Source organism: Varanus komodoensis, unplaced genomic scaffold, assembly GCF_004798865.1.
Source record: "Varanus komodoensis strain SLA01 unplaced genomic scaffold, ASM479886v1 scaffold19, whole genome shotgun sequence".
Lineage (NCBI taxonomy): Eukaryota > Metazoa > Chordata > Lepidosauria > Squamata > Varanidae > Varanus > Varanus komodoensis.
Window position 1 is genome coordinate 22,565,296 of NW_025335550.1, and position 20,569 is coordinate 22,585,864.

Consider the following 20,569-nt stretch of genomic DNA (forward strand, 5'->3'; position numbering starts at 1 on the left):
CCTGCTGGGTATGTACTTGTGGGGCGGCGCGTCGCTGGTGTGGGGCTGGGCGGCGCGGGAGCCGCTCGCCCTGTATCGCCCCCTCAACCTGAGCTCCTTGGCGGCGCTGTCGTCCGGCCCCGCCGTGGGGCTGCAGGCGGCCAGCGCCGCCGCGACGGGGAGCCGCGTGGAGAAGCTGGGGCGGGCGTTCAAGCGCCAGGTGAGGCGGCTGCGCGAGAAGAGCAGCCGGCTGGAGCTGGTCTTCCTGGTGGACGAGTCGTCGAGCGTGGGCCAGGCTAACTTCCTCAGCGAGCTGCGCTTCGTCAAGAAACTGCTCTCCGACTTCCCGGTGGTGCCCACGGCCACGCGCGTCGCCATCGTCACCTTCTCGTCCAAGAACAACGTGGTGCCCCGCGTGGACTACATCTCGCCGCCGGCCTGGGCCCAGCAGCCGCCGCAGCACAAGTGCTCCCTGCTCAGCCGGGAGATCCCGGCCATCGGCTACCGAGGGGGCGGCACCTACACCAAGGGCGCTTTCCAGCAGGCGGTGGTGAGTGAGTTGCGCCGGGAGCACGCGCGCTGCAACTTTGTTAACGCGCACAGGCTGTGCCGTCCGCCGCTTCGGATCTCGCAGTTATTAAGGGAGCGATCCTGTGCACGGTTAGACGGCGGGGGGGGGGGAGGGAGTTAAGGCCTACAACACGTAGCTTTCCGAGGTAACGTGGCCCAGAATATGGATTAAGTCTGGTTGGACTCAATGGGACATACCTGGAATTGCGCTGTAAAGCCGATTGTGTCGGAGGAATCATTAAGGGTGCCTATGAAGACCTGCTTTTCTTCCAAGTTTTGGCCAAGTCACCATCTCATCCTAATCTATAATAATCGTTAAGGGGCAATCTTCTACCCACTTCTACCCACTGGGAGTAAACCCCACTGAACTCAAAGGAACTTGCTCCTGAGTAGGCCTGTATAGGAGTGTGCGTATTAATGTGTCATTTTCCCAAATATACCTTTCTTGCAGTGTTGATGAGCCTGTAAAAGGGGTAGGGAAAGTGACACATGTACCAATTGCTGTGAACTCTTGAAGGAAGGGCAGGATAAAAATCTAGGGTTGTATCCAGTTATGATCTAAATTCTTTAGATGCCCAGTTCCTTTCAGTGGGTTTACTCTAAGCAGGGCAGCCCACAATTTTAGAATTTACCACTGGAAGAGTAGATGACAAGAATTCTTCTTGTCAGCCATCATTCAGAGATTGATACAAGCCAGCATGGACAGTATTAAGTGACTATGTGCTTGGAGCTGATACTCAGATGCATGATCATTGTTTGACCACAGCAACACCAATGGATGCCTTTTGTGTTTGAGTGTTCCATCAAATATAAAATACCATCGAAATTATTGCATTTTTCACATTTGCTCAAATATAGTGCTTTCCCAGAAGAACCAGAGTCCAATAACACCATCATGAACTTCTCACATCTTTTCTTTCTTTTTCCTCTTTATTAAAAGCAGTCAGGGTAGGAAGCAGAATTCTACTGGGACCATAAGGTTGAGGAGGGTCGGTTTAACCTGCCCAATCCACACACTTTTTTTCTGCAGATGGCAAGCACCCTTCCTCAAGCGTCTGTTAGTTGTAGAGCATAAGAAAGAAAGAGGGGGAAGAAACAGGCAAGATACATATACCTGTCACCCCCTCCCCCCACCTTGTATGATTAATAGTTGCTTTAGGAGGCAGTCTCTGTTGGGAAAGGATACTCCTCCATACATGCATACATATCCAGGGTGGCCCCAATCCAAATCTGGCCTCTCTCAGCTGCTTTTAGAGAATGGTTCAGAAATATCTGATCTCAGCTCTCCCACACTGCATCTAGTTCTGGACCTTTGTGCACATAATCTGGGCCAAACCACATATTACATGCAGCTCTGTTTAACAGTATCCCGATGTCCTCGTCTCTGCTGCAAAACGCTCTTGGAAAAAGCTCAGGGAACAGGGTGCTTAATCCATCCTTCGAGGGCTGCTTTACCCTGAGATTTTTCTTTCTGATCTTTTGTTTTCCCAACACATCCTGGGTGAGAGAAATAAGAATCTGGTAGGAATAGTAGAAGGTGTAAAGGCAGCCAAGAAGTATTTCAAAAGAAAAATGTTGGCAGGGAAAGGACTGAACATCCATCTGCCACTTCTTTGCCCCTTCTTCACACCAAGAGTGCCTTCTCTTGCATTGCTCTGCATTGTCTAGACTGAGCCTGTTGTCCAGTGTGCATTGGCCTTCATGCAGAAGAATCAAATGACATGCATACAGATACATGATCAGGGACTTGCAGCTGAATGTCTGAATGTATGTTGTGCAAGTGATGAACAGCCATGCCTGAATGAGACCTTGAGCTTCCCAGATCGTAAGCCTGTCGTTGATTAAGGAGTAATTGATGTACCCTTTGCAACATTGATGGACTTCATTAATTGAGGACAGAAAGTGGAAGGCAACCAGTTTTAAATCTAGTGTGCATTTAAGCTAGCAGCTTTGCATTCAAATTAGAGGATTTTATACATCCTTTGAGCCTCACTTATGCTCTATGTATGGATATTATTAATGTAGGATAGAAGGCCTTTCAGTCACACATGTAGTTGTGGCCAGTGTAGGTTTAGCTTGACTAGCTGCATTGAGTTTCTATGTCAACATTCCCTAATCTGGTGCCCATTCCCTAATCTGGTGCTGGGACATGTGGCCCAAAACATCTGAGGGTTAGAGTTGGTGAAGGTATGAATGAGAGGGAGGGTATTGCCACCCACTTTTGCTTCAGGTCTGCCCACTGGCATGCAACTCTGGCTAAAAAAGTTTCCAGAAAAAAACACTGAATAACTTCTGGTGCTATGTGTGAAAATGCTGCAGATACAAACATAGTACCTACATTTGCAATTGAAACCAAATTCCTTGTGTGCTTGGTAGGATGAGTGAGGATCCACCAGTACATAGACAACACCCAAGCCACTTTTCTATTCCTTGCATATTAATGATCTTTAGGATGCTTGGAATTCCACTTTAAGTTAACAAAATTAAGTTTCTAGTGTCCTGATGACTAATTCGGTATTTAATCACATTTATGTTTTCCTTAGAACATGTTGATTTTTTAAAAAATGCTTTGATTCAAAGATTTTTACAACTGGGATAAATGGTTACTGAATATGACAGCACAAAGCATGTAGCATGTCCATCAGGAATTGAAACATGCCCCTTTACTTGTATTCCTTGAGTTCATTGTACAGTTATGTGATCATCACTCCTAAACATGTTGTTCACTTTTACACCTGTAAGTAGCAGAAGCGTTGTGGGAAGACTTGCCAGGTTGTTGGCAGAGTGTATTCAGGAAAGGGAAGTGGCAATGAGCTCTGAATAAAAGTGTGCTGGTGAAAGTAATTAGCTCCAAAGTGTGTGCATCAAATCTATGTATCCCTAAATGAACATTTATATATACTCACAAGTACTATATACCCACCTACGTACCCATACATGTAAAGAAGATGTTACTTTGAAGATGACTTCCAGTAACACTTAGGAATGAATGTTACTACTATTTGCATACTACTGTTGAAAAGTATCCCACATCCTGCCTCAACTGTGTAAGGTTCTGAGTATTCTTAAGACTTAAGTCCTGAATGCAACAGAATAAATTCAAGCTCTCAGCTTTGAAATCATGAAGTGGTCGTTTGAGTGTTGGGCTGGGACAGGGGAGGTTCAGGTTCCTGTCCTCACTCAGCCATGAAGCTCACTGGGTGACTTTGGACCACTCACTCTCACCCTAACCTACCTCACAGGGGTGTTGTGAGGATAAGAAGGAAGAGTATGTAAGCCACTTTGGATTTCTCACAAGAGGGGAAAAAGTGGGATCTAAATGCAATGTAAAAATTAATTCTGATCTTCAGAGTTGTCAGATTGTCAGTTTCATGTCCACACAATGACTGGAATTCATTTAGCTCCTTTCCTCTGCCTTAAGTGCTTCCATACATGCACAGGGAACATGTGGATGTATGTGTTCATGATTTCCCCTTCTGGATGCAGCTTCTCAAGCACATTGAATCCTTATTTCTGGGGTGTTTCCTGACTCTCGGAGAGGCTTCTCAGGAGGCATAATGACCAAAATACAAAAAAAGTTAGTCTCACTAAAGTCCCATTGAAATTAATGGATTGTACATTTCTCACAGCTAACTTAACTTACTGACTTCAGTGGGAGTGAAGCACAAACTAACTTTGTCCGAATTGGGGTCACTATATTTTCTAAAGCTCTTAATGTGATTTGACATTTTGGTACAACTACTCCAACAAAATACATTGATCCACAACAATGAGAATGATCGAGTCTCCACCTTCAGATTATCCTTTATTGCATCAGACAGATGTAATTCAGTATATCTTAAAATAACCAAATACTTTGCTAAGGGTTTCTGTGTTTTGAATTTTTTTTGAAGATAAATGATGGAGATGCTGAAAGTACTATGCAGTGGTCCTAATACAGAGTATAAAGATTTTCTATTATGTTAAACTGCCATTACTGGAATGAATAGAGGAGCTTGCACTGAGGTGTAACTACCACTTTGCTTCTCTTTCTGTGGACTATTATGCCTCTGTCTTCTATTTTTAAACCCTATTCAGATCTGTGTTTTTTGGCTAACACTTCTAGAATGTCATTGTTGGTCCTTTGTGGGTTTCCTTCTTTATTAACTTAAAAATGTACAGATCTTCGCTACCTGTCTGAAATCCCAGAATAATTATTTGATTACAGGAAAAAAGATGCAAACCCTTTCTCAAGAGACTCCAAACTCTTTATGAAAGTAGCCTCTCATAAACCCTTTACCCATTTATTATATTCTGCAGTATATAATAAATGAGTAAACTATCAGCCTGTCCCATGATACATTCTCTGAAAGTAAGTGGGATTGCTCTTGTAATAGTTTTGAATATTGTGGTTATGGATTTAGAGTGCAACGCTATACAGATTTACTCATGAGTAAGTCCCAGTGAATCCACACTTAGGTTCATATCCTGAACACATTTATCTGTGGGTAAATGTTGTTGTTGTTAGCCGCGAAGTCATGTCCAACCCATCGCAACCCCATGGACAACATTCCTCTAGGTCTTCCTGTCCTCCACCATCCCCCGGAGTCCACTCAAGCTCATACCAACTGCTTCAGTGACTCCATCCAGCCACCTCATCCTCTGCCATCCTCTTCTTCTTTTGTCATCTATTGTTCCCAGCGTTAGACTCTTCTCCAGGGAGTCCTTCCATCTCATTAGGTGGCCAAAGTATTTGAGTTTCATCTTCAGGATCCGGCCTTCTAAAGAGCAGTCAGGGTTGATCTCCTCTAGGACTGACCGGTTTGATCGCCTTGCAGTCCAAGGGACTCGCAGGAGTCTCCGCCAGCACCACAATTCAAAGGCCTCAATTCTTCAGCGCTCAACCTTCCTTATGGTCCAGCTTTCACAGCCATACATTGCAACTGGGAAAACCATAGCCTTGACTATACGCACTTTTGTTGGCAGGGTGATGTCTCTGCTTTTTAGTATGCTGTCTAGATTTGCCATAGCTTTCCTCCCAAGGAGCGTCTTTTAATTTCTTGGCTGCAGTCCCCATCTGCAGTGATCTTGGAGCCCAGGAAAATAAAATCTGTCACTACCTCCATTTCTTCCCCATCTATTTGCCAGGAAGTGAGAGGGCCAGATGCCATGATCTTAGTTTTCTTAATGATGAGTTTCAAGTGGGTAAATACTACTAATCATATATACTTCTAATAAACATTTGTAGGATCTATTATCTCTTTGGACAAATAGGGTAGATGGTTCTTTATAGGCCAGATGGCAAGACTGCAGTTGTAGTTCTGTTGAACTCAATGAGTCTTATTTCTCAATCGTATCTTTTTTATGGTCATACACTAGCATAAATATGACAATTTAAATCTTGAAATAAGTGTTTTTCCAATCTTATTCACACTGCATTTAAAATATTTTGCAAAAACCTCAACTAGACCCCTGTTTTTTCTATAAATGTTTGTTTATTAAATTTGTTTAAAGGCTGCCTGTTAGCATCCTGCTCTCTGAGCAGCCATTACAATAAAATTAACAATAGGTAACATAAAATAATACAACTAAAATGCACAAGATAAAATAGCATATAAATAATCAACAACAATAAAACTTAAGTTATTAAGTTAAAGGGGTGCAAACTGATGTAAAAATAATCTAAGCGGTGCCATGGAAAAGGAACGTTTTCATCAGGTGCCTAAAACTCAGTAGAGTGGGCACTTTACAAATCTTTGATGGTGGTACATTCCTTACTTAGGGTGCCACCACAGAAAAAGCCCTCCTCCTCACAACCTCTCCCTTAACCTCCATAGAGGGAGGAATTCATAGGAGGGCCTCCATCAACGTCTTCATTAGCAACCATATTGCCCATCCCGTTTTCAAGGGAAGCTCCACATATAGTGCATTGCAGTAGTCCTCTCTGGAGGTTACCAGTGCGTGAATGACCATGACAAAACTACCGTCATCCAAGTAGGAGAGTAGTGGTAAATCAACTGAGAAAAGGTGCTCCTGGCAACCAACTCCACCAGGGCAACCAGGGAGAGCTGGGTGTCCAGGAGCACCCCCAGACTTGGAACCTTTAGGGGGAGTGCAACCCCGTTCAGGTCAGGTTTACAATCTCCCAGTTGAAATGGAGGTTTACTCACCAACAGTACTTCTGTCTTGTCAGGACTGAGCTTGAGTTTATTAGCCCTCATCCAATCCATTATCTAGTCCAGACATGGGTTAAGGGTAGAAACTGTCACAGCCGGGACAGATTAAAAAGAGAGGTATACCTGAGTGTCATTAGCACATTGATGACAGTTCAGTTCAAACTTCCTGATCTCTCCCAGCAGTTTCATGTAGATGTTGAAAAGCATGGGGGATAAAACTGAACCCTGCCTAACTTTGTGACATAAAAGCCATGGCGCAGAGCAGTGATCTCCCAGCACCACCATCTGGACATGGTCTATCAGGTGGGAGTGGGACCAATGAAATGCTGTGCCTCCAACTCCCAATACAACTGGCTGCTCCAGAAAGATACCATGGTCAATGTTCTCATAGAATAGTAGAGCTGGAAAGTGAGAAGAAAGTCATCTGGTCCAGCCACCTGTTGTTGCAGGACACCAATTTACACCATTCCACTCAGCCACTGAGAGGTCCAAGGAGAATCAACAGGGTTGCACTCCCCCATCTCTCTCCCAGAAAGGTCATCCCATAGGGTGAACCCAAATATAGCATTATACTATATAGTATTAACAGCCCAAATATAGAATTATGTTAGTTCATTCAAGGGTTTCCTTGAAGTGGACAGTAATTTCAATCTGATCTCATGCATCAAATGGTCATTTTACTAAGATGTGTAATAGCTTGGCTTGTTTAGGATATAGACACAAGCAAAATGTTCCAAAATCTTCTTTGTAGCGGTACAGATTGTAGGATGGCCAAGTGGCCTACTTACAGATGACTGTTCTCTGTTTGAAAGACTGATCAGCTTAAGTGATAGCCAGTGTGGTATAGTGGTGAAGCAGTCTGAGTTCTAGTCCCTGCTCAGTCATGGAGCCAGCTGGATGACTTTAGGCCAGTCATAGAGTCTCAGCCAAGCCTACCTCACATGGTTGTTGTTGTGGGGATAAGATTGAAAGCATCAGGAGGAAAATTATGTAAGCCACTTCCAGTTTGCTGTAAGAACAAAGCAGGATATAAATCTTATAAACCAGTCCTGTTTAAAGATAGGGAAGCATAACTGGGAACAGCTGGTGCCTTGAAATTGCTTATCAACACTTAGCACCAGGAGAATAGTGCAAGCCAATTCATAGCATGGTTTTCCTCACTATGGTGAGTTTTCCCCCTTAAAGTTGCATCTCTTTCAACCTAAATTTGCAAAGGCAACTTTTATGCAATTTAGTGTCTTCATTTGGCTTCTTTTTGGTAACACGCAAGTTGCTATCCGAACAAAGTGTAAAACATTGAACTCAGTGGGACTTCGCTCTAGGGATTAGGGTTGGGCTGTAAAGGGGCTTATTCTTGGGCTGCAGAGTTCAGGAAACACATTCCTGCCGCTGAGAACGTGCTTCTCCATTCATATTTTATGGAAGTCTTGTGTTTTACAAAGGTGAGACTGACCAACTTGAATATTTTCTCACTATTATGTACCACATATTTATTCTGCTCTTGCTAGTGACTGGGCTTCCTACTGACCAGAGACATGACAAGTGACACTTGTGGCATTTCCCCCTTCTGCATGATGGTTGCAGGTGCTGGAGCCCCAGCTGCCCCATCAGCATTCGGATTCAGTCTCCCTGGGCCATGTCTGACTCTCCCTTTTATTTAGCATTTTAATTAAAGTGCTTCTATATTGCTCATCATTAATAGATTCCAAGGTGATGTGCAATATTTGCTAAACCCTAGTAAACACTGAGATTAAAATCTGCAAAATTCAAGCCCCACACTTGAATATACGTACATCTGGGGAAATACACAATTGTGCTATGATGATTGCGCATGTGGTTCACTCCCCTTTCTCACAGACATTCTGGCTGTGCAGGTGTTATGAGCTAGCATGTCATCTGAATGCAGCACACTTCCCCAAGAAGCCATGGCTTGTTCTAATGTTTAGTAAATGCACCTTCAGTTAGCATATCATCTGAAGCAGGTTGCACTAGCTGGCAGGTGGCACTTCCCCCCTTGCTTCTCCCTGGAGAGAAGTGCCTCTTATTCTCACCAGCCAACATTATTGCAAGATGATCGCTCACAATCACACTGCAGCAAAGGCAGGAGGAGAGGAGGTGCTTTCCCCTCAGTCTGCCTGGCAGGAGTCCAGGGGGAGAGCGACCACCCCACCTGCCCTTCCTGCATTCCAAGTCCTGTTGAGACCTCAGTGTTTAGGCAGGGCAGCCCATTGATTCTGCGCCAACTGAGAGCAGCTTGCAGTGGGCAGGGTGGCATGTTAGGTTGCTCCTCCTCCAGGGAGATGCAGGGAAAACACCTCCACCTGCAGCCACGATGGCGGTGTGGCCACAGGCACAGCTGCCACATTCAGCTCAGCATCCTCCCAGGGAGCTGCAGCCAAATGTGTCCAGTCCTCAAACCTGCCCACGGCTGTGCTGGTGGGTTGGTGGTAGTGGCAGCATGTTTGACTGTGTCTACATGAGAGGAGGCCAAGCTGAATGGGCCCCCTCCCCACATTCTGGCCTCCTCTTCCTGTGCTCCCATCAGTGCTAAGAGGGTGACAATACTCACAAGCAGTCCAGCTCTCCAGCATCAGCCGTAGCCCTAGGCAAGGGAGTGAATGCCGATTGGACGCTTTCTGCAGCTGTCAACCCCATTCTGCCTGGGATGCAGGACTAGGGGTGGAGGGGCACACTACCCTCCATTGTGCCCCATCTGTCAGACACAAGGGGGCTAGCATCTCACCTGAACCACCCTACCTTTGTCCTTATCTGCCCTTTGGGGCAAGAGAGACTGAGAATTTCACTCACACATTCTATATAATGTAGCATTTCATTTTCATTGGGTGGGTGAAAATCCTTGCGTGTGTTTCTTCAGCATGAGGTTCTAATTGGCTGTTGGTAGAAGAAAAAATAATAAGCTGTTTGGAGTTGCCCCGATTCAACATTTGTAAAACTGCGCAAAAGCAATGAAAATGGCCTTTAATACAGCATGAATATGAAAGAGCTGTTGTGATTTATGATACAGTTACGGTCGCTTTCACCTTGCTCAGTTACTCACTTTTGCTGTAAAGCATGATTTTAATTTGAAGACTCCTTGGCTTTAGTTTCTCAAGAAATCTCTCGCTAGAAATCAAGAAGAGCCACTGAGTTGTTTTATCTTTTTCTCTCTGAGAAGGGCAATTACTCTCTATGATGGAAGAAACAAAGGCAGTAATATTACTGTGGAGCTAAAGGAAGGAATGCAATTAGTAATCTTACTAAGTGGTGTTAGGAAGACAAATAGTTGAGCTTTTCCTGGTGGGGTTAAGAGAAACATTTACTGAAAAAACAGACTTTGCACTGACAGATTAATCAATTACAAGATGTTAAAGGAACAAAATGCATGGCTAATTGCAAGAGAATGAAAAAAACTTTTTAGAACACTTTGAGGGATTTCAGACCTTGCTTTAGTGTGTGCACGCGCGCGCGCGTGTGTGTGTACACATTGCTGTCTATTGGATGTATTTATCCTGAAACCTTCTGCAAATGGTAGGAAGCAGGTGGAGTTGGTATTATGCTAGTAATTATAATTACTTGTGTGTATCATACTAGAGACCTTCTGGCACAAGACTATCCTGCCCCTACATTGTGATCAGACATATTTAGTAAAACCTCCCTTAGGCAAAGCCACTCTAACATAGATCATTTATTATTGTAGACATGTGCTTCTAAATACCCATTTTTTCTTCCTTTTGGAATACTCCATGATAGCAAACACATTTCATGTTTTGACATACTCTTGCTAAAAGAACATAAAATACAGGGAAGGGTGGGAATTCTCCAGATGGTCAGTGATCTCAGTAGAATAATTTGTACCTTGTCAGTTATTAGCCTTAAAAACAAATGATCGTTAAAGTCATTTGTTTCTTTGAATATTTTAACACTCTCAGATTACAATCCTTGCACATGGCTTTCGTATTCAGTATATTAAAGGCCAAGCTGTTTTTCTTTCTTCCCAATTTGTCTTCTGTCCTGTCATTGATGATAATAGTGGATCCACGGATCACAGGGATGTAGCACTCGTCCCTTTTTTGATAGCAGGGACATCATGTCATCTGCCACCTCCAGGCTTCCCTGTTCTCCCTGAGCTTAGCGCCAACCCACACAGTAGCTGGGAGGGAATTAATTTTCCCAGCAATGGTATATTCTTCCCTGTTGTACTGCAAAGTAGTTTGGGGTACCCTGAAGAGGCAGGTAAGATCTATTAGCTTTACAAACAAGCTGATCCCGTTACAGATGAAAGCTGCTAAAATTGGTTTCCTGGTATGAATAGACACAGTTTCCTACAGCTTTACAATTTTCTTAGTTACAATGGGTGCCTGCATTTCAAAATGTAACCTTATGCAGTTCCTCACTTTTTGTACTTCTTGGCCTTATCAGCATCCACTGCCCTGTTAACTAGTCAAGAAATTATAGCTTTATATTAGATCCTTTCCTTTTTTGTTTCCTGTATTCTGTTAGTTACCAGGTTGTGTCATGGTGCTTCCTTTCAGTTCCCTATCCCAAAACAGTGGCTTATAGTTTCAATATTTCCAACCTTGATTGCTATAATGTTCTTCTGCCCAGTCTTCCCATATATAACAGAAATGGTGAATCCTGTTGCTTTGTAAAAACAGAGTTCTGATTTGGAATTCTGGGATCAGAAATACCTCCAGCTTGGAATTTGACCCTTGTCAGATGATGCCATTGAAAGTTGCTTGGATGTCTTTGATAAGTTTAAATGCTTATTTTAAATTCCCAATCTTTTTGGGACAGATTGAGTGGCTGAATGAACATGCTGTTATGGGACAGAGGGCCCTATCCTGTGGCCCATAAACAGCATCTGAAGGGCCAGAGGATATCTCACATTTTCAGATCTGAGCCTGGAGACTTAATTTCAACCTCAGATCTGAGAATTGGCACTCTACTCCCACTTTTTGCAGTTGACATGGAAAGAACCATATCAGGTGCTCTTGAGGTTCAGGAAAGTAACTTTGGAAGGAATAAAGGAAGTTTCTGAGAGAAAGGGGAGAAGACTCAGGGGGCCAGGATGCTGTTCCAGCTTCCTTCCTTCCCCCTCCAAAATGATCCAGCTAGATGGGATAAAAGGCCAGTCTAGAGAGGACAGGGAGGCACGGACTGCCCCCATCATCACTCCAGCTCTGCAAGGCAAGATTTGGAGGGCATCCCAATAGTATAGAGCCATAAATGGAGTGCCATTCACTACACTGGATATTTTCCCTTTACAAAACCCACCTTATGAACAATCTTAGACGTGGATCCTGTTGAACACAATGGAACTTGCCTCTGAGTACGAATGGAGAAAATTGTACTGCTAGATTCCACATACTTCCAAACAAAGAATAATTATAGAAAGAATCATTCTGAAAGCCCAAACCAGTTTTGAGTTACTGCAAATGTCTTGTTTGCATGCATCAGTACAGTAGTCTAAGTATGTACCAAAGAATAGAGGTCACTGAGTATCTACATTAGTTCTCTTATTTGGAAAGAAAAATTCTGTAAGAGGATACAATCATTCCATGATTATTGGGAGATATCAGGCTTTTTGTTAGCAGAAAGGAATAACAAAGGAGGTAAAATATTCTGTACTTTGGTGAGCTTTTTCTAATATGATATCAGTCTGTGTCAATGAGGATGAAGTACATGGTACCCAAGTTCTTGCTTCTGCAGCGTATGCCTTGGACACAGTAGTTTCAGCTGCAGTGTTCACAGTGTTGTTTCCTTCAGCATCCCCATTCCAGAGTGGAGGAAAGGCACATGGTGCTGAGGCAGAAGCTGCAGGGAGGTAAGAGGCAGGCAGGAGAAAGTTTCAACAACCCATATTCATATGCAACGTTGACTCATGCCCTTAGTTTAGATGTAAGCTTGTACAAACAGGTTTATTGTCATCATATCTCTTAACCTATCTATATTTATTTTATGAGTTTTGGTTCTCTTGCCTTGGTATATTTCCTGTGTTTAGCATTGTATGATTCCTGGATGATTTTACAGATGCATGCATCAGTCAAGGATTTGCAATATGGACTTTCAATTACACGTATTATATCAAGGAATTTCCTACGATGTGGGACAGTTGATCAAAGGGCAGATATAGCTCAGTCGGCATCTGTATAATTCAGTTGACTTCATTTGGACCTGGATGACAAACCCACAACATCTGTATTGCAGCTGAATCTGAGTGTTTGTGCTGTGAATCAGTCTTTGGCTTTTGAATCACACTGTCTGCTGAAAGATTGTTGATTTTTATGGTGTTAATTCTGGGTGGTCCTGCAAAAAGTTGAAATAGGTTAAATAGTGAGAGTAAAGGGAGTTAATTCTGGCCGAGAAGACCATGAACAGATCATCAGCTTGCTAGTTCTTGGCTTGAATTGTGGTTATTTTTTCCTTCTTGTAGCAAATACTGCTTCACTCCCGAGCAAATGCTACCAAGGTGATATTCCTTATAACGGATGGCTATTCCAATGGAGGAGACCCCAGGCCTATTGCAGCCTCCTTGCGTGAATTTGGAGTAGAGATCTTCACATTTGGGATATGGCAAGGCAACATCCGAGAGCTGAACGATATGGCTTCCCATCCAAAGGAAGAACATTGTTATTTGCTCCACAGTTTTGCAGAGTTTGAAGCTTTAGCTCGCAGAGCCCTTCATGAAGGTATTACCTCTAGTTCTACTTTCTGTGGAACAATCCCATGCATTGATATTCTATTATTACGTAATATTACTCATTTGAATTATAGATTTACCATGAGATCCTGAATTAATTTTTTGAATAACTGATCATCAAGGCACTGGAGGAAATTCTTCTCTTAGGCCTACAAATGGAGGGTGGCTGAAATGAATTGCAAGGTCTCTAAACATCATTCCAATTGTTTTCAGAATAAGGTGATTATAGTGAATTAGAAAATTAAGGGCTTTTCCTGGAAACCCCATGCAGGTATTCACTGTATGTGTGTACACATGTGGGCAGGATCAGCAACATGCTTTCTGGTCCTGGCCGGTACTCTTCCCATGTTCAGGATGCTGTTTGCGCAGAGGTCTGTATGTCTACACCTGAGCCATGACATCGTCTTTCATTTGGGTGAATGTGTGTTTAGGCTCTTGTGCCAATAGCACCTTGAACGTATAGAGATCAGGGGTTGGGACAGTAGATATGAGGTCCCCCCGCACATGCACACACACACATTCACTTCTACATGAAATGAACATCTGCATGAGGTTAATTAAGATTTGAGTCTTTGGGAGGTGGGTTGGAATTACCAGGTCTGGAATTGTGTTTTATAAAAACAGACAAATGAAGAGGTCTCTTGGGATTTTCTCAAAGACAATTAAAATCATGACCAAGTCACAGAAGTTTGTATCACTGCCTGTGAAATTCCTTTTGAACCAATCTCTACCATGGGCTTTGTCTGATACATTTACTGGGTAAGAGCATCAGAATGTGTCCCTTGACGTCTTTGTGCAAAATCTAAAACCCCATGAGTAGTCCAGGCTATTTCACATATAAACACATACAAACATACATTCTGTTCTTTGCCAGAAAATGATCATCCTTGTGATGTGACAAAGGTGTATCACACTTTCTTTGAATTGGATAATGTCTTCTAAACTGATATTTTAAATGCCGATTTGGGCCAGTTTTGAGAACTGGCAAACTAGGCACTATTAAGTAAGGACCTCAAGTTAGATACCCAAAACAGGTAATGTAATACATTCATCAGGTCAGAAAGGTTTCCTCTTTATTCCAATAAAGAGTGCAACTGCCAACAAGTTTTTTCTGTGTTTCCAAAATGTACAAAATATTATATTTAATTAGAGGAATGGAACAAAGGAAGGCAGGGAAAATCTGTTGTTTTAGGGCACAAAAATTGAACTCCCCCCCCCCACACACACACAAACTGTTTGGGAATAAATAATAGCTGTAAAAGAGTGTTCTTCCACAGCTCCCATTCATTGCAAAGGATAAATCACCGAGTGGATGAGATCCTTAGACAGTAACTCACAGGTACTGTCTCTCAAGGCTGAGGAAATGTATCCATGGATCCTGGTTATTACTGGGAAATGGAACAATCTCTCTTGTCCCCCAAAATTCATGCGTTTAGCAGCCAAGGGAAAAATTGTCTTATCAAGAGTAGCAAAAGATACATGAATAGAATTTTAAAATGAATTCTTAGGACTTGGCTTATTTTTGCACTTGAAGAAAGTTGCTTAATTTTTTAACTCTTTGAACTGTAGGTATTATTTGTAGTTATTATTATTACAGAACTGTATTTATTATCTCTAACCTATTTGTGTACTCTTTATTTATTTGGGACCATCTCCGAATACCCCTGATTACAGATCTTCCTTCTGGTAGTTACATTCAAGAGGACATATCCCATTGCTCCTATCTTTGTGATGGGGGCGGAAACTGCTGTGATATCATGGCAAGCTGCAAATGTGGTACCCACACAGGGCAATTCGAGTGCATCTGCGAAAAAGGATACTATGGCAAAGGGCTTCAACATGAATGCACAGGTCAGTGTCTGTCTGTGTCTTTTTTAATGACTGCTGATAGCTGGATCCAAGAGCAGATGGCTGCAGATGTGAAAAGCCTAGAGCCCCTGGCAGTGGGGATGGCAGAGGGTGGGACAACTGCCTGGGGGGTGGAGCCATGGGTGAGCCAAGCAAGGGGAGATGCAGGCACAGCGGACTGTAAGCAGTAAGTGACTGCAAATCATGCAATTGAACCACACTTGTCTGCTCCAGCCCATTGCACAGAAAAAGGAAATTAAGGGAAAAGATCAAGGTCATGAGTGCAAAAGATTGATAGGAAGGAAGAATCTACATAGCAACACAGTAAAACTATTCCCTATGGCCTTGTTTTTCCACTGCAGTTGGAATTCTTTGCACAAAATAGGGACATTAGGGTTGGCTTTTTAACCCCCCCCCCATTTAGGAAACCCCCTTTGGGTTCCCTGGGCGACCATCTCCCCCTGCACATGTTGTCTCTGCATTATCAGGGTTTAAAAAAGGGCTGAGGGAAAACAGAAAAAAATGGCAAAGGTTTGGTGGCTTCTGAGATAAATGTGGCAATTGGCTGTGGGCGTTCTGAAGGGCCTTGTCACAAACTACATCCTGATTGAAGCTGGGAAATTAATCAGGACCAAATATGGAGATCAGGCAGAGTGATGCTTCCCTTGAAACACGCTGAGCGGGAAGGAGTGAAGGCATGTACATGCTGGAGGAAGAAGGAGCTTGGGATCGGAGCCACTAACTGGAAGAGACTCATTAGTCCTAGATACAGAAATTTTCTGGGGGAGCTCTCCCTTTGGGGCAAGGGTTGTAGGAGAATCGGTTGCCTGCCTGCAGGAACAGGCTGCTTCAATCTACACCTGGTTAAGGTAACCGCTGGTATTTGGCCAACTTCTTCCTATGTTTCCTGAGACCATTTAGCTCACTTGTATAGGATGTACTATAAGTGTATATGAACAGATGTAAGAGTTTTATTTGCACACAGCATGCAAGGAGTAGCAGAGGAAGTCCTGAACTGTGTCCAAACCTTTATATTTCAGTCAGCCAAGTGCTTGGTAACCCCTTGGTTTTTCTTATCCAGGGCAAGCAATGCTCAGACAAAGAGGCTCCGCATGATAAACATCTTAGGTAGTCATCTAAAATGCTGGGTTCTGCTTTGCTTAGCTATTGATGGTCTGGTTTTTTTTCCTTTTTTCTTTTTCTTGGAGATATAGTCAGTGTTAATTTACTCATTCTTGTGTTTTGGATGAACAGTAACCTGGGTTTTTGACCACAGTTCAGTAAGAGAACATAGAACAAGTAATATATATAACATGCATATTATATAGAGAGAATGTCTCAGGTTCAGTCCTTGCCATCTCCAGGTTAAAGGATTGGGGAGCAGGTGATCTGACTGTCTGGGATTCTGGAAAGCTGCTATAAGTTAGAGCAAACAGTTCTGGGCTATATGGACAAATAATCCCATAATCTAAAAAGACTGAGGGAACCAGACAGTGAAGGAAAAAAATGGTTGTGGGGGCAGTATTGACTAGAAAATTAATTCTAGATTTGATTTAGAACAATCAGAATCGGAACAAGATGTGTATACTATCGTAATATTCTATTTTCTTGCCAGTAAGAATTGATAGAATTATTCTAAAGTTTCCTGGAATGTTGGCCAGATACTGCATACAGTCTTTACAAAAATATGTGTAATTAGGAATGCATTCCTGGAGCGCTTCTTAGCAAAATGTGTTTGCTACACAAATATCTTTGAAAAGCTTAGTTGTTTCACCAGTGGCAATAACAATCAAGCACATCTGGCTTAGATTATGCTCTGCAGTGAAGATGGCCGATTTATGCAAATTGAATTTTCTAATGCATTTATCAGAGTTTACAAGTAAAATGAAATTTTGACTCTGTTCTTCACTGGAGCCTATAAATAGGCAAAACCCATTAATTTTTATGTTTAGCACACTTAACCTATGTGTTTATTATCTAGTTTTGAGCATGCATGGTATAACACCATACAATTTTATGACTGAGTTTTGGCATTGCATGGCTCTTTTTGGTAAGAACATCATGACAAACATTAGCAAATTTTTAAAAGATGACATCTATTATAGGATGTACATGAGGGTCTGCCATCTGCTACACATGTGCTTAGTGGAGGGAACTCCATTGAGCTGTGCACGCAAATCAAAACTTTTGGCCTGAGGGCTTACATTTTTCTTGTAAATATGGCTTAATCTTTCTCACATCTTACTGCATTACTTAAAAAAAGAAAGAAAGGCAGAGATGAAAGGCCACATGCATCCTTTACAAAGGAGGAAAATAAATAAACTATTGGATGGTGGGGGTGCTGCTGCAGGCAAGTTTAAAGTAAGGAATTTAGTGGCTGGTGGTATTGTAAGAGTGCTGCTTTTGGTTTTCAGGTACTGAGTTTTATTGTTATTGCAAAGTATGCTAATAGACTGTGGCTGAGACCCAAGAACTTGCTGGACACAAGCCCAGTGGAATATTTGACCCTTTTTCCTGAAGGGCGGAAGCTGCACTGCTATCAGCTATTGCTCCGGTTGTGGAGAGTGAGGGCATCCTAACCATGCTGGAGATGAACAGAATAATGGTGGAGGAGGTGGAAGGAAGTGGGGAAGGAGTGGGACAGAGAGACCATAAGATGGGACCCAGCTGGCCAGCTGTCATTCAGCCTTCGCCAGCAAATTGCAAGAAGTATCTCCCCTCCTCTTCCAGGATGGGGATGATGAAAAGTGGATTAAAAATCAGATCTCTTTCTCTGTGAGGCTTCAGAGAATGGGAACTGGAGGTCTAGATAATTGGTTGTTGTTTGAGGCCAAACAGGTAGGAAGAAAGGTACAAGTTGGCATTAGTGCCATACCACTAAACATGAAAAAAGTACCTTTCTCCCTCCCTGCTCATAAAAACAAACAAATAATAATCTGGAAGGTTTGTTCAGTTGCTCTAGAGGCTACTTCATGTGTTTGGAAGGGGCACTGTCAGTGGTGTGGTGGTAAATTTTGAAGTGTAGGTGCTCATCGTGACAGTCCTTATAGTTGTATGGGCAAGGGAAGGCCAAACATGGAAGTCTCCCCTTTCAATCTGTATCAAGAAACTAACTCTAGCAGCAGAAGCTTTTATAATATTATTGTCCCAACCCCTTTTCACTGTAGCAAGGATCGCTCACAACTGTATATAGCTGCTGGGAAAATTAATTCATTTCCCCCCTCCCCCTATCTGCTTTGAGAATAGCAGCAATAATCACAGAGAATTTTAAGAGGGGTAGCAGATGGCATCAATGCCCTGTTTTATCGCTGCATCCTCGTGAGCATTAGCTCCAATACGCCACTGGACCTGGTCGCAGTTCTTGGGCACCTTGTCCAGGCAACTTTTGCACTCAGTAAGTCAGCCACAGTTCTGGGGTTGCCTTTTTAAACACACACAATCACAATTCTTTGGGCAGCCTTTCAAAATGACATTGCACATCTTTCCCTAAGCAACACTATTACCGTGCCTGAACAGCCTTTCCAAGCAGCTTTTCACTGCTTTCAGTAAAGCAAAAATGTCAGTGTGTTGACTCTGTTTTTGAAGACTGGTTTTGGTCATTTGAACATTCTTCTGTTCACTTTGTACTTCACTGATCATGGCATAGTTGAACATTTCTGTTTCCTGTTGGCTTTTCTAAAACGAGCATGCTTTAAATACAGCCTGGTTCTCATCAAGTGTCTTCCTGCTCTGGTGCATAGCCCAAGACCAGTATGGGCATGGCAGATGGCCATTCCAAGGAACAAATTCATAGGAAAACTTTTCCAAAATAGCTTGAGGTCCCAAGTATTACACTTCCAAAATCCAAAGTTGGAGAAAAAGCAATGCTTTGGCACAATGGGCAGCCCTAGTTGTAATATTCAGTTTCAATTTACCAGGTTTTGTGCTATCTCTTCTAGAATATTTCCCCAAAAAAGAAGACAGGGACCTTTTTTCTGTCAGTGGTTTGCCTATCTGAAAAACTACTATAGCCGGGGGCAGAGTGGGGGGCGGATTTAGCCACTGCAGTAGTGATGGAGCAAGGTAAGTTGCAGTCATTGCAATGCTATTGCATGCAATATGTCCTAAGACCAGTTCAGCCTCCTAGGAAATTCTTCTTCTGCCAGATTAAATGGGGAAGAAGTAGGCTAGGTTAATTAGTAATAGTCTTTCATTCCCAGCAACCATTATATACGCCAGTGAATGTTGATCTCCTGATGATAATTATACTGTATCATTAAATACATGGTACTTTGGACAGAAAATGGAACTTTGGTTATATTTAATATTGTTCTGTGCTTTGATGTAAACCTTTGATTTCCCCTTCCTTACTTTGATTTACTAAGGATTCTTTTGTTTATGGTTGAGTATCTGAGTACAATTTAATGAGGCCATTTAAGTGGGTGTACAGAAATTTTATGGGTGCAAGAATGGTTTATGTGGATGGCATTTTATGAAGACAGTAAGCTTTAGATAAGATTTTTCCAAATTTCTAATGGCTGAGGAACATCATTCCCCCTCCCCAATTTAAAAATGGAACCACACCAAGTCTTACACCCTGGAAAGTTTTACTTCTAGACTGTGCGATAATAACAGATCCCTTCCAGGGCAGCCCACCCACTGTGTTTCTGAGTGAGTTTCTGTGTTTCTTCTGCATCTGCCTTGTCTGTGCTGTGCCTCGGCACTGGAAGCAGTGGAATGATCCAGTCACAGGTATGGAGGTTGGGTAAGGAGGCCAAGCCAGAGCCCTGAAACGTGCAGAAATGCCCTCACATGGAGCCTCCTTAGTGGGCGCGTGACCTGGACTCAGACTATTTCTTAAGAGGCTCAGCCTCACTGTGTCTGTGCTCATGCCCTGCGTTGCCACTTAGCATGCGTCTGTAGAGAATCTGTAGCTACCTTGCTTGCTTGCTTGCTTGCTTGCTTGCTTGCTTGCTTGCTTGCTTGATTGATTGATTAAAAAGTGCACCTGATCTGTGGAAGGGACTTTTCTAGAGCAGGATGAAGCAGGCAGTTAGGACCTCTCGCTAACTTTTGCATGGCATCCCTTGTTTCCAGTTGGTATAGCGCTGTGTAAGCAAAATGCAATAGTGTGGAATATGTTATGTGGGAGAGAGGTGCTTGGGCCTGTTCCTTTCCCTAGTACAGGGAGCCCCTGAATAGTGGCTTTAGGAACATTTGCTTGTCCCCCTGTCCAAAGGCTTTGGGTATAAGCTGCTCCAAGCCTTTTTCTCTTTGTAAATAAATGTTGCGGGTTTTATCATAAGAGATACATGGAACTGGTTCACATGGCATGACT

At 42.9% G+C, this 20,569-nt stretch overlaps 1 protein-coding gene across 1 annotated transcript in view; it reads left to right on the plus strand.

Moving 5' to 3' along the window:
* Positions 1-256: 256 nt before the first annotated feature.
* Positions 257-20,569, plus strand: part of SVEP1 (sushi, von Willebrand factor type A, EGF and pentraxin domain containing 1) — a 140,417-nt gene continuing 120,104 nt past the window's right edge. Inside the window, exons 1-3 of the mRNA XM_044428126.1 lie at positions 257-529; positions 13,138-13,393; positions 15,079-15,255. Coding sequence (XP_044284061.1) covers positions 13,306-13,393; positions 15,079-15,255 — 265 coding nt within the window. The 5' untranslated portion in view covers positions 257-529; positions 13,138-13,305. The remainder of the gene's footprint in view (positions 530-13,137; positions 13,394-15,078; positions 15,256-20,569) is intronic.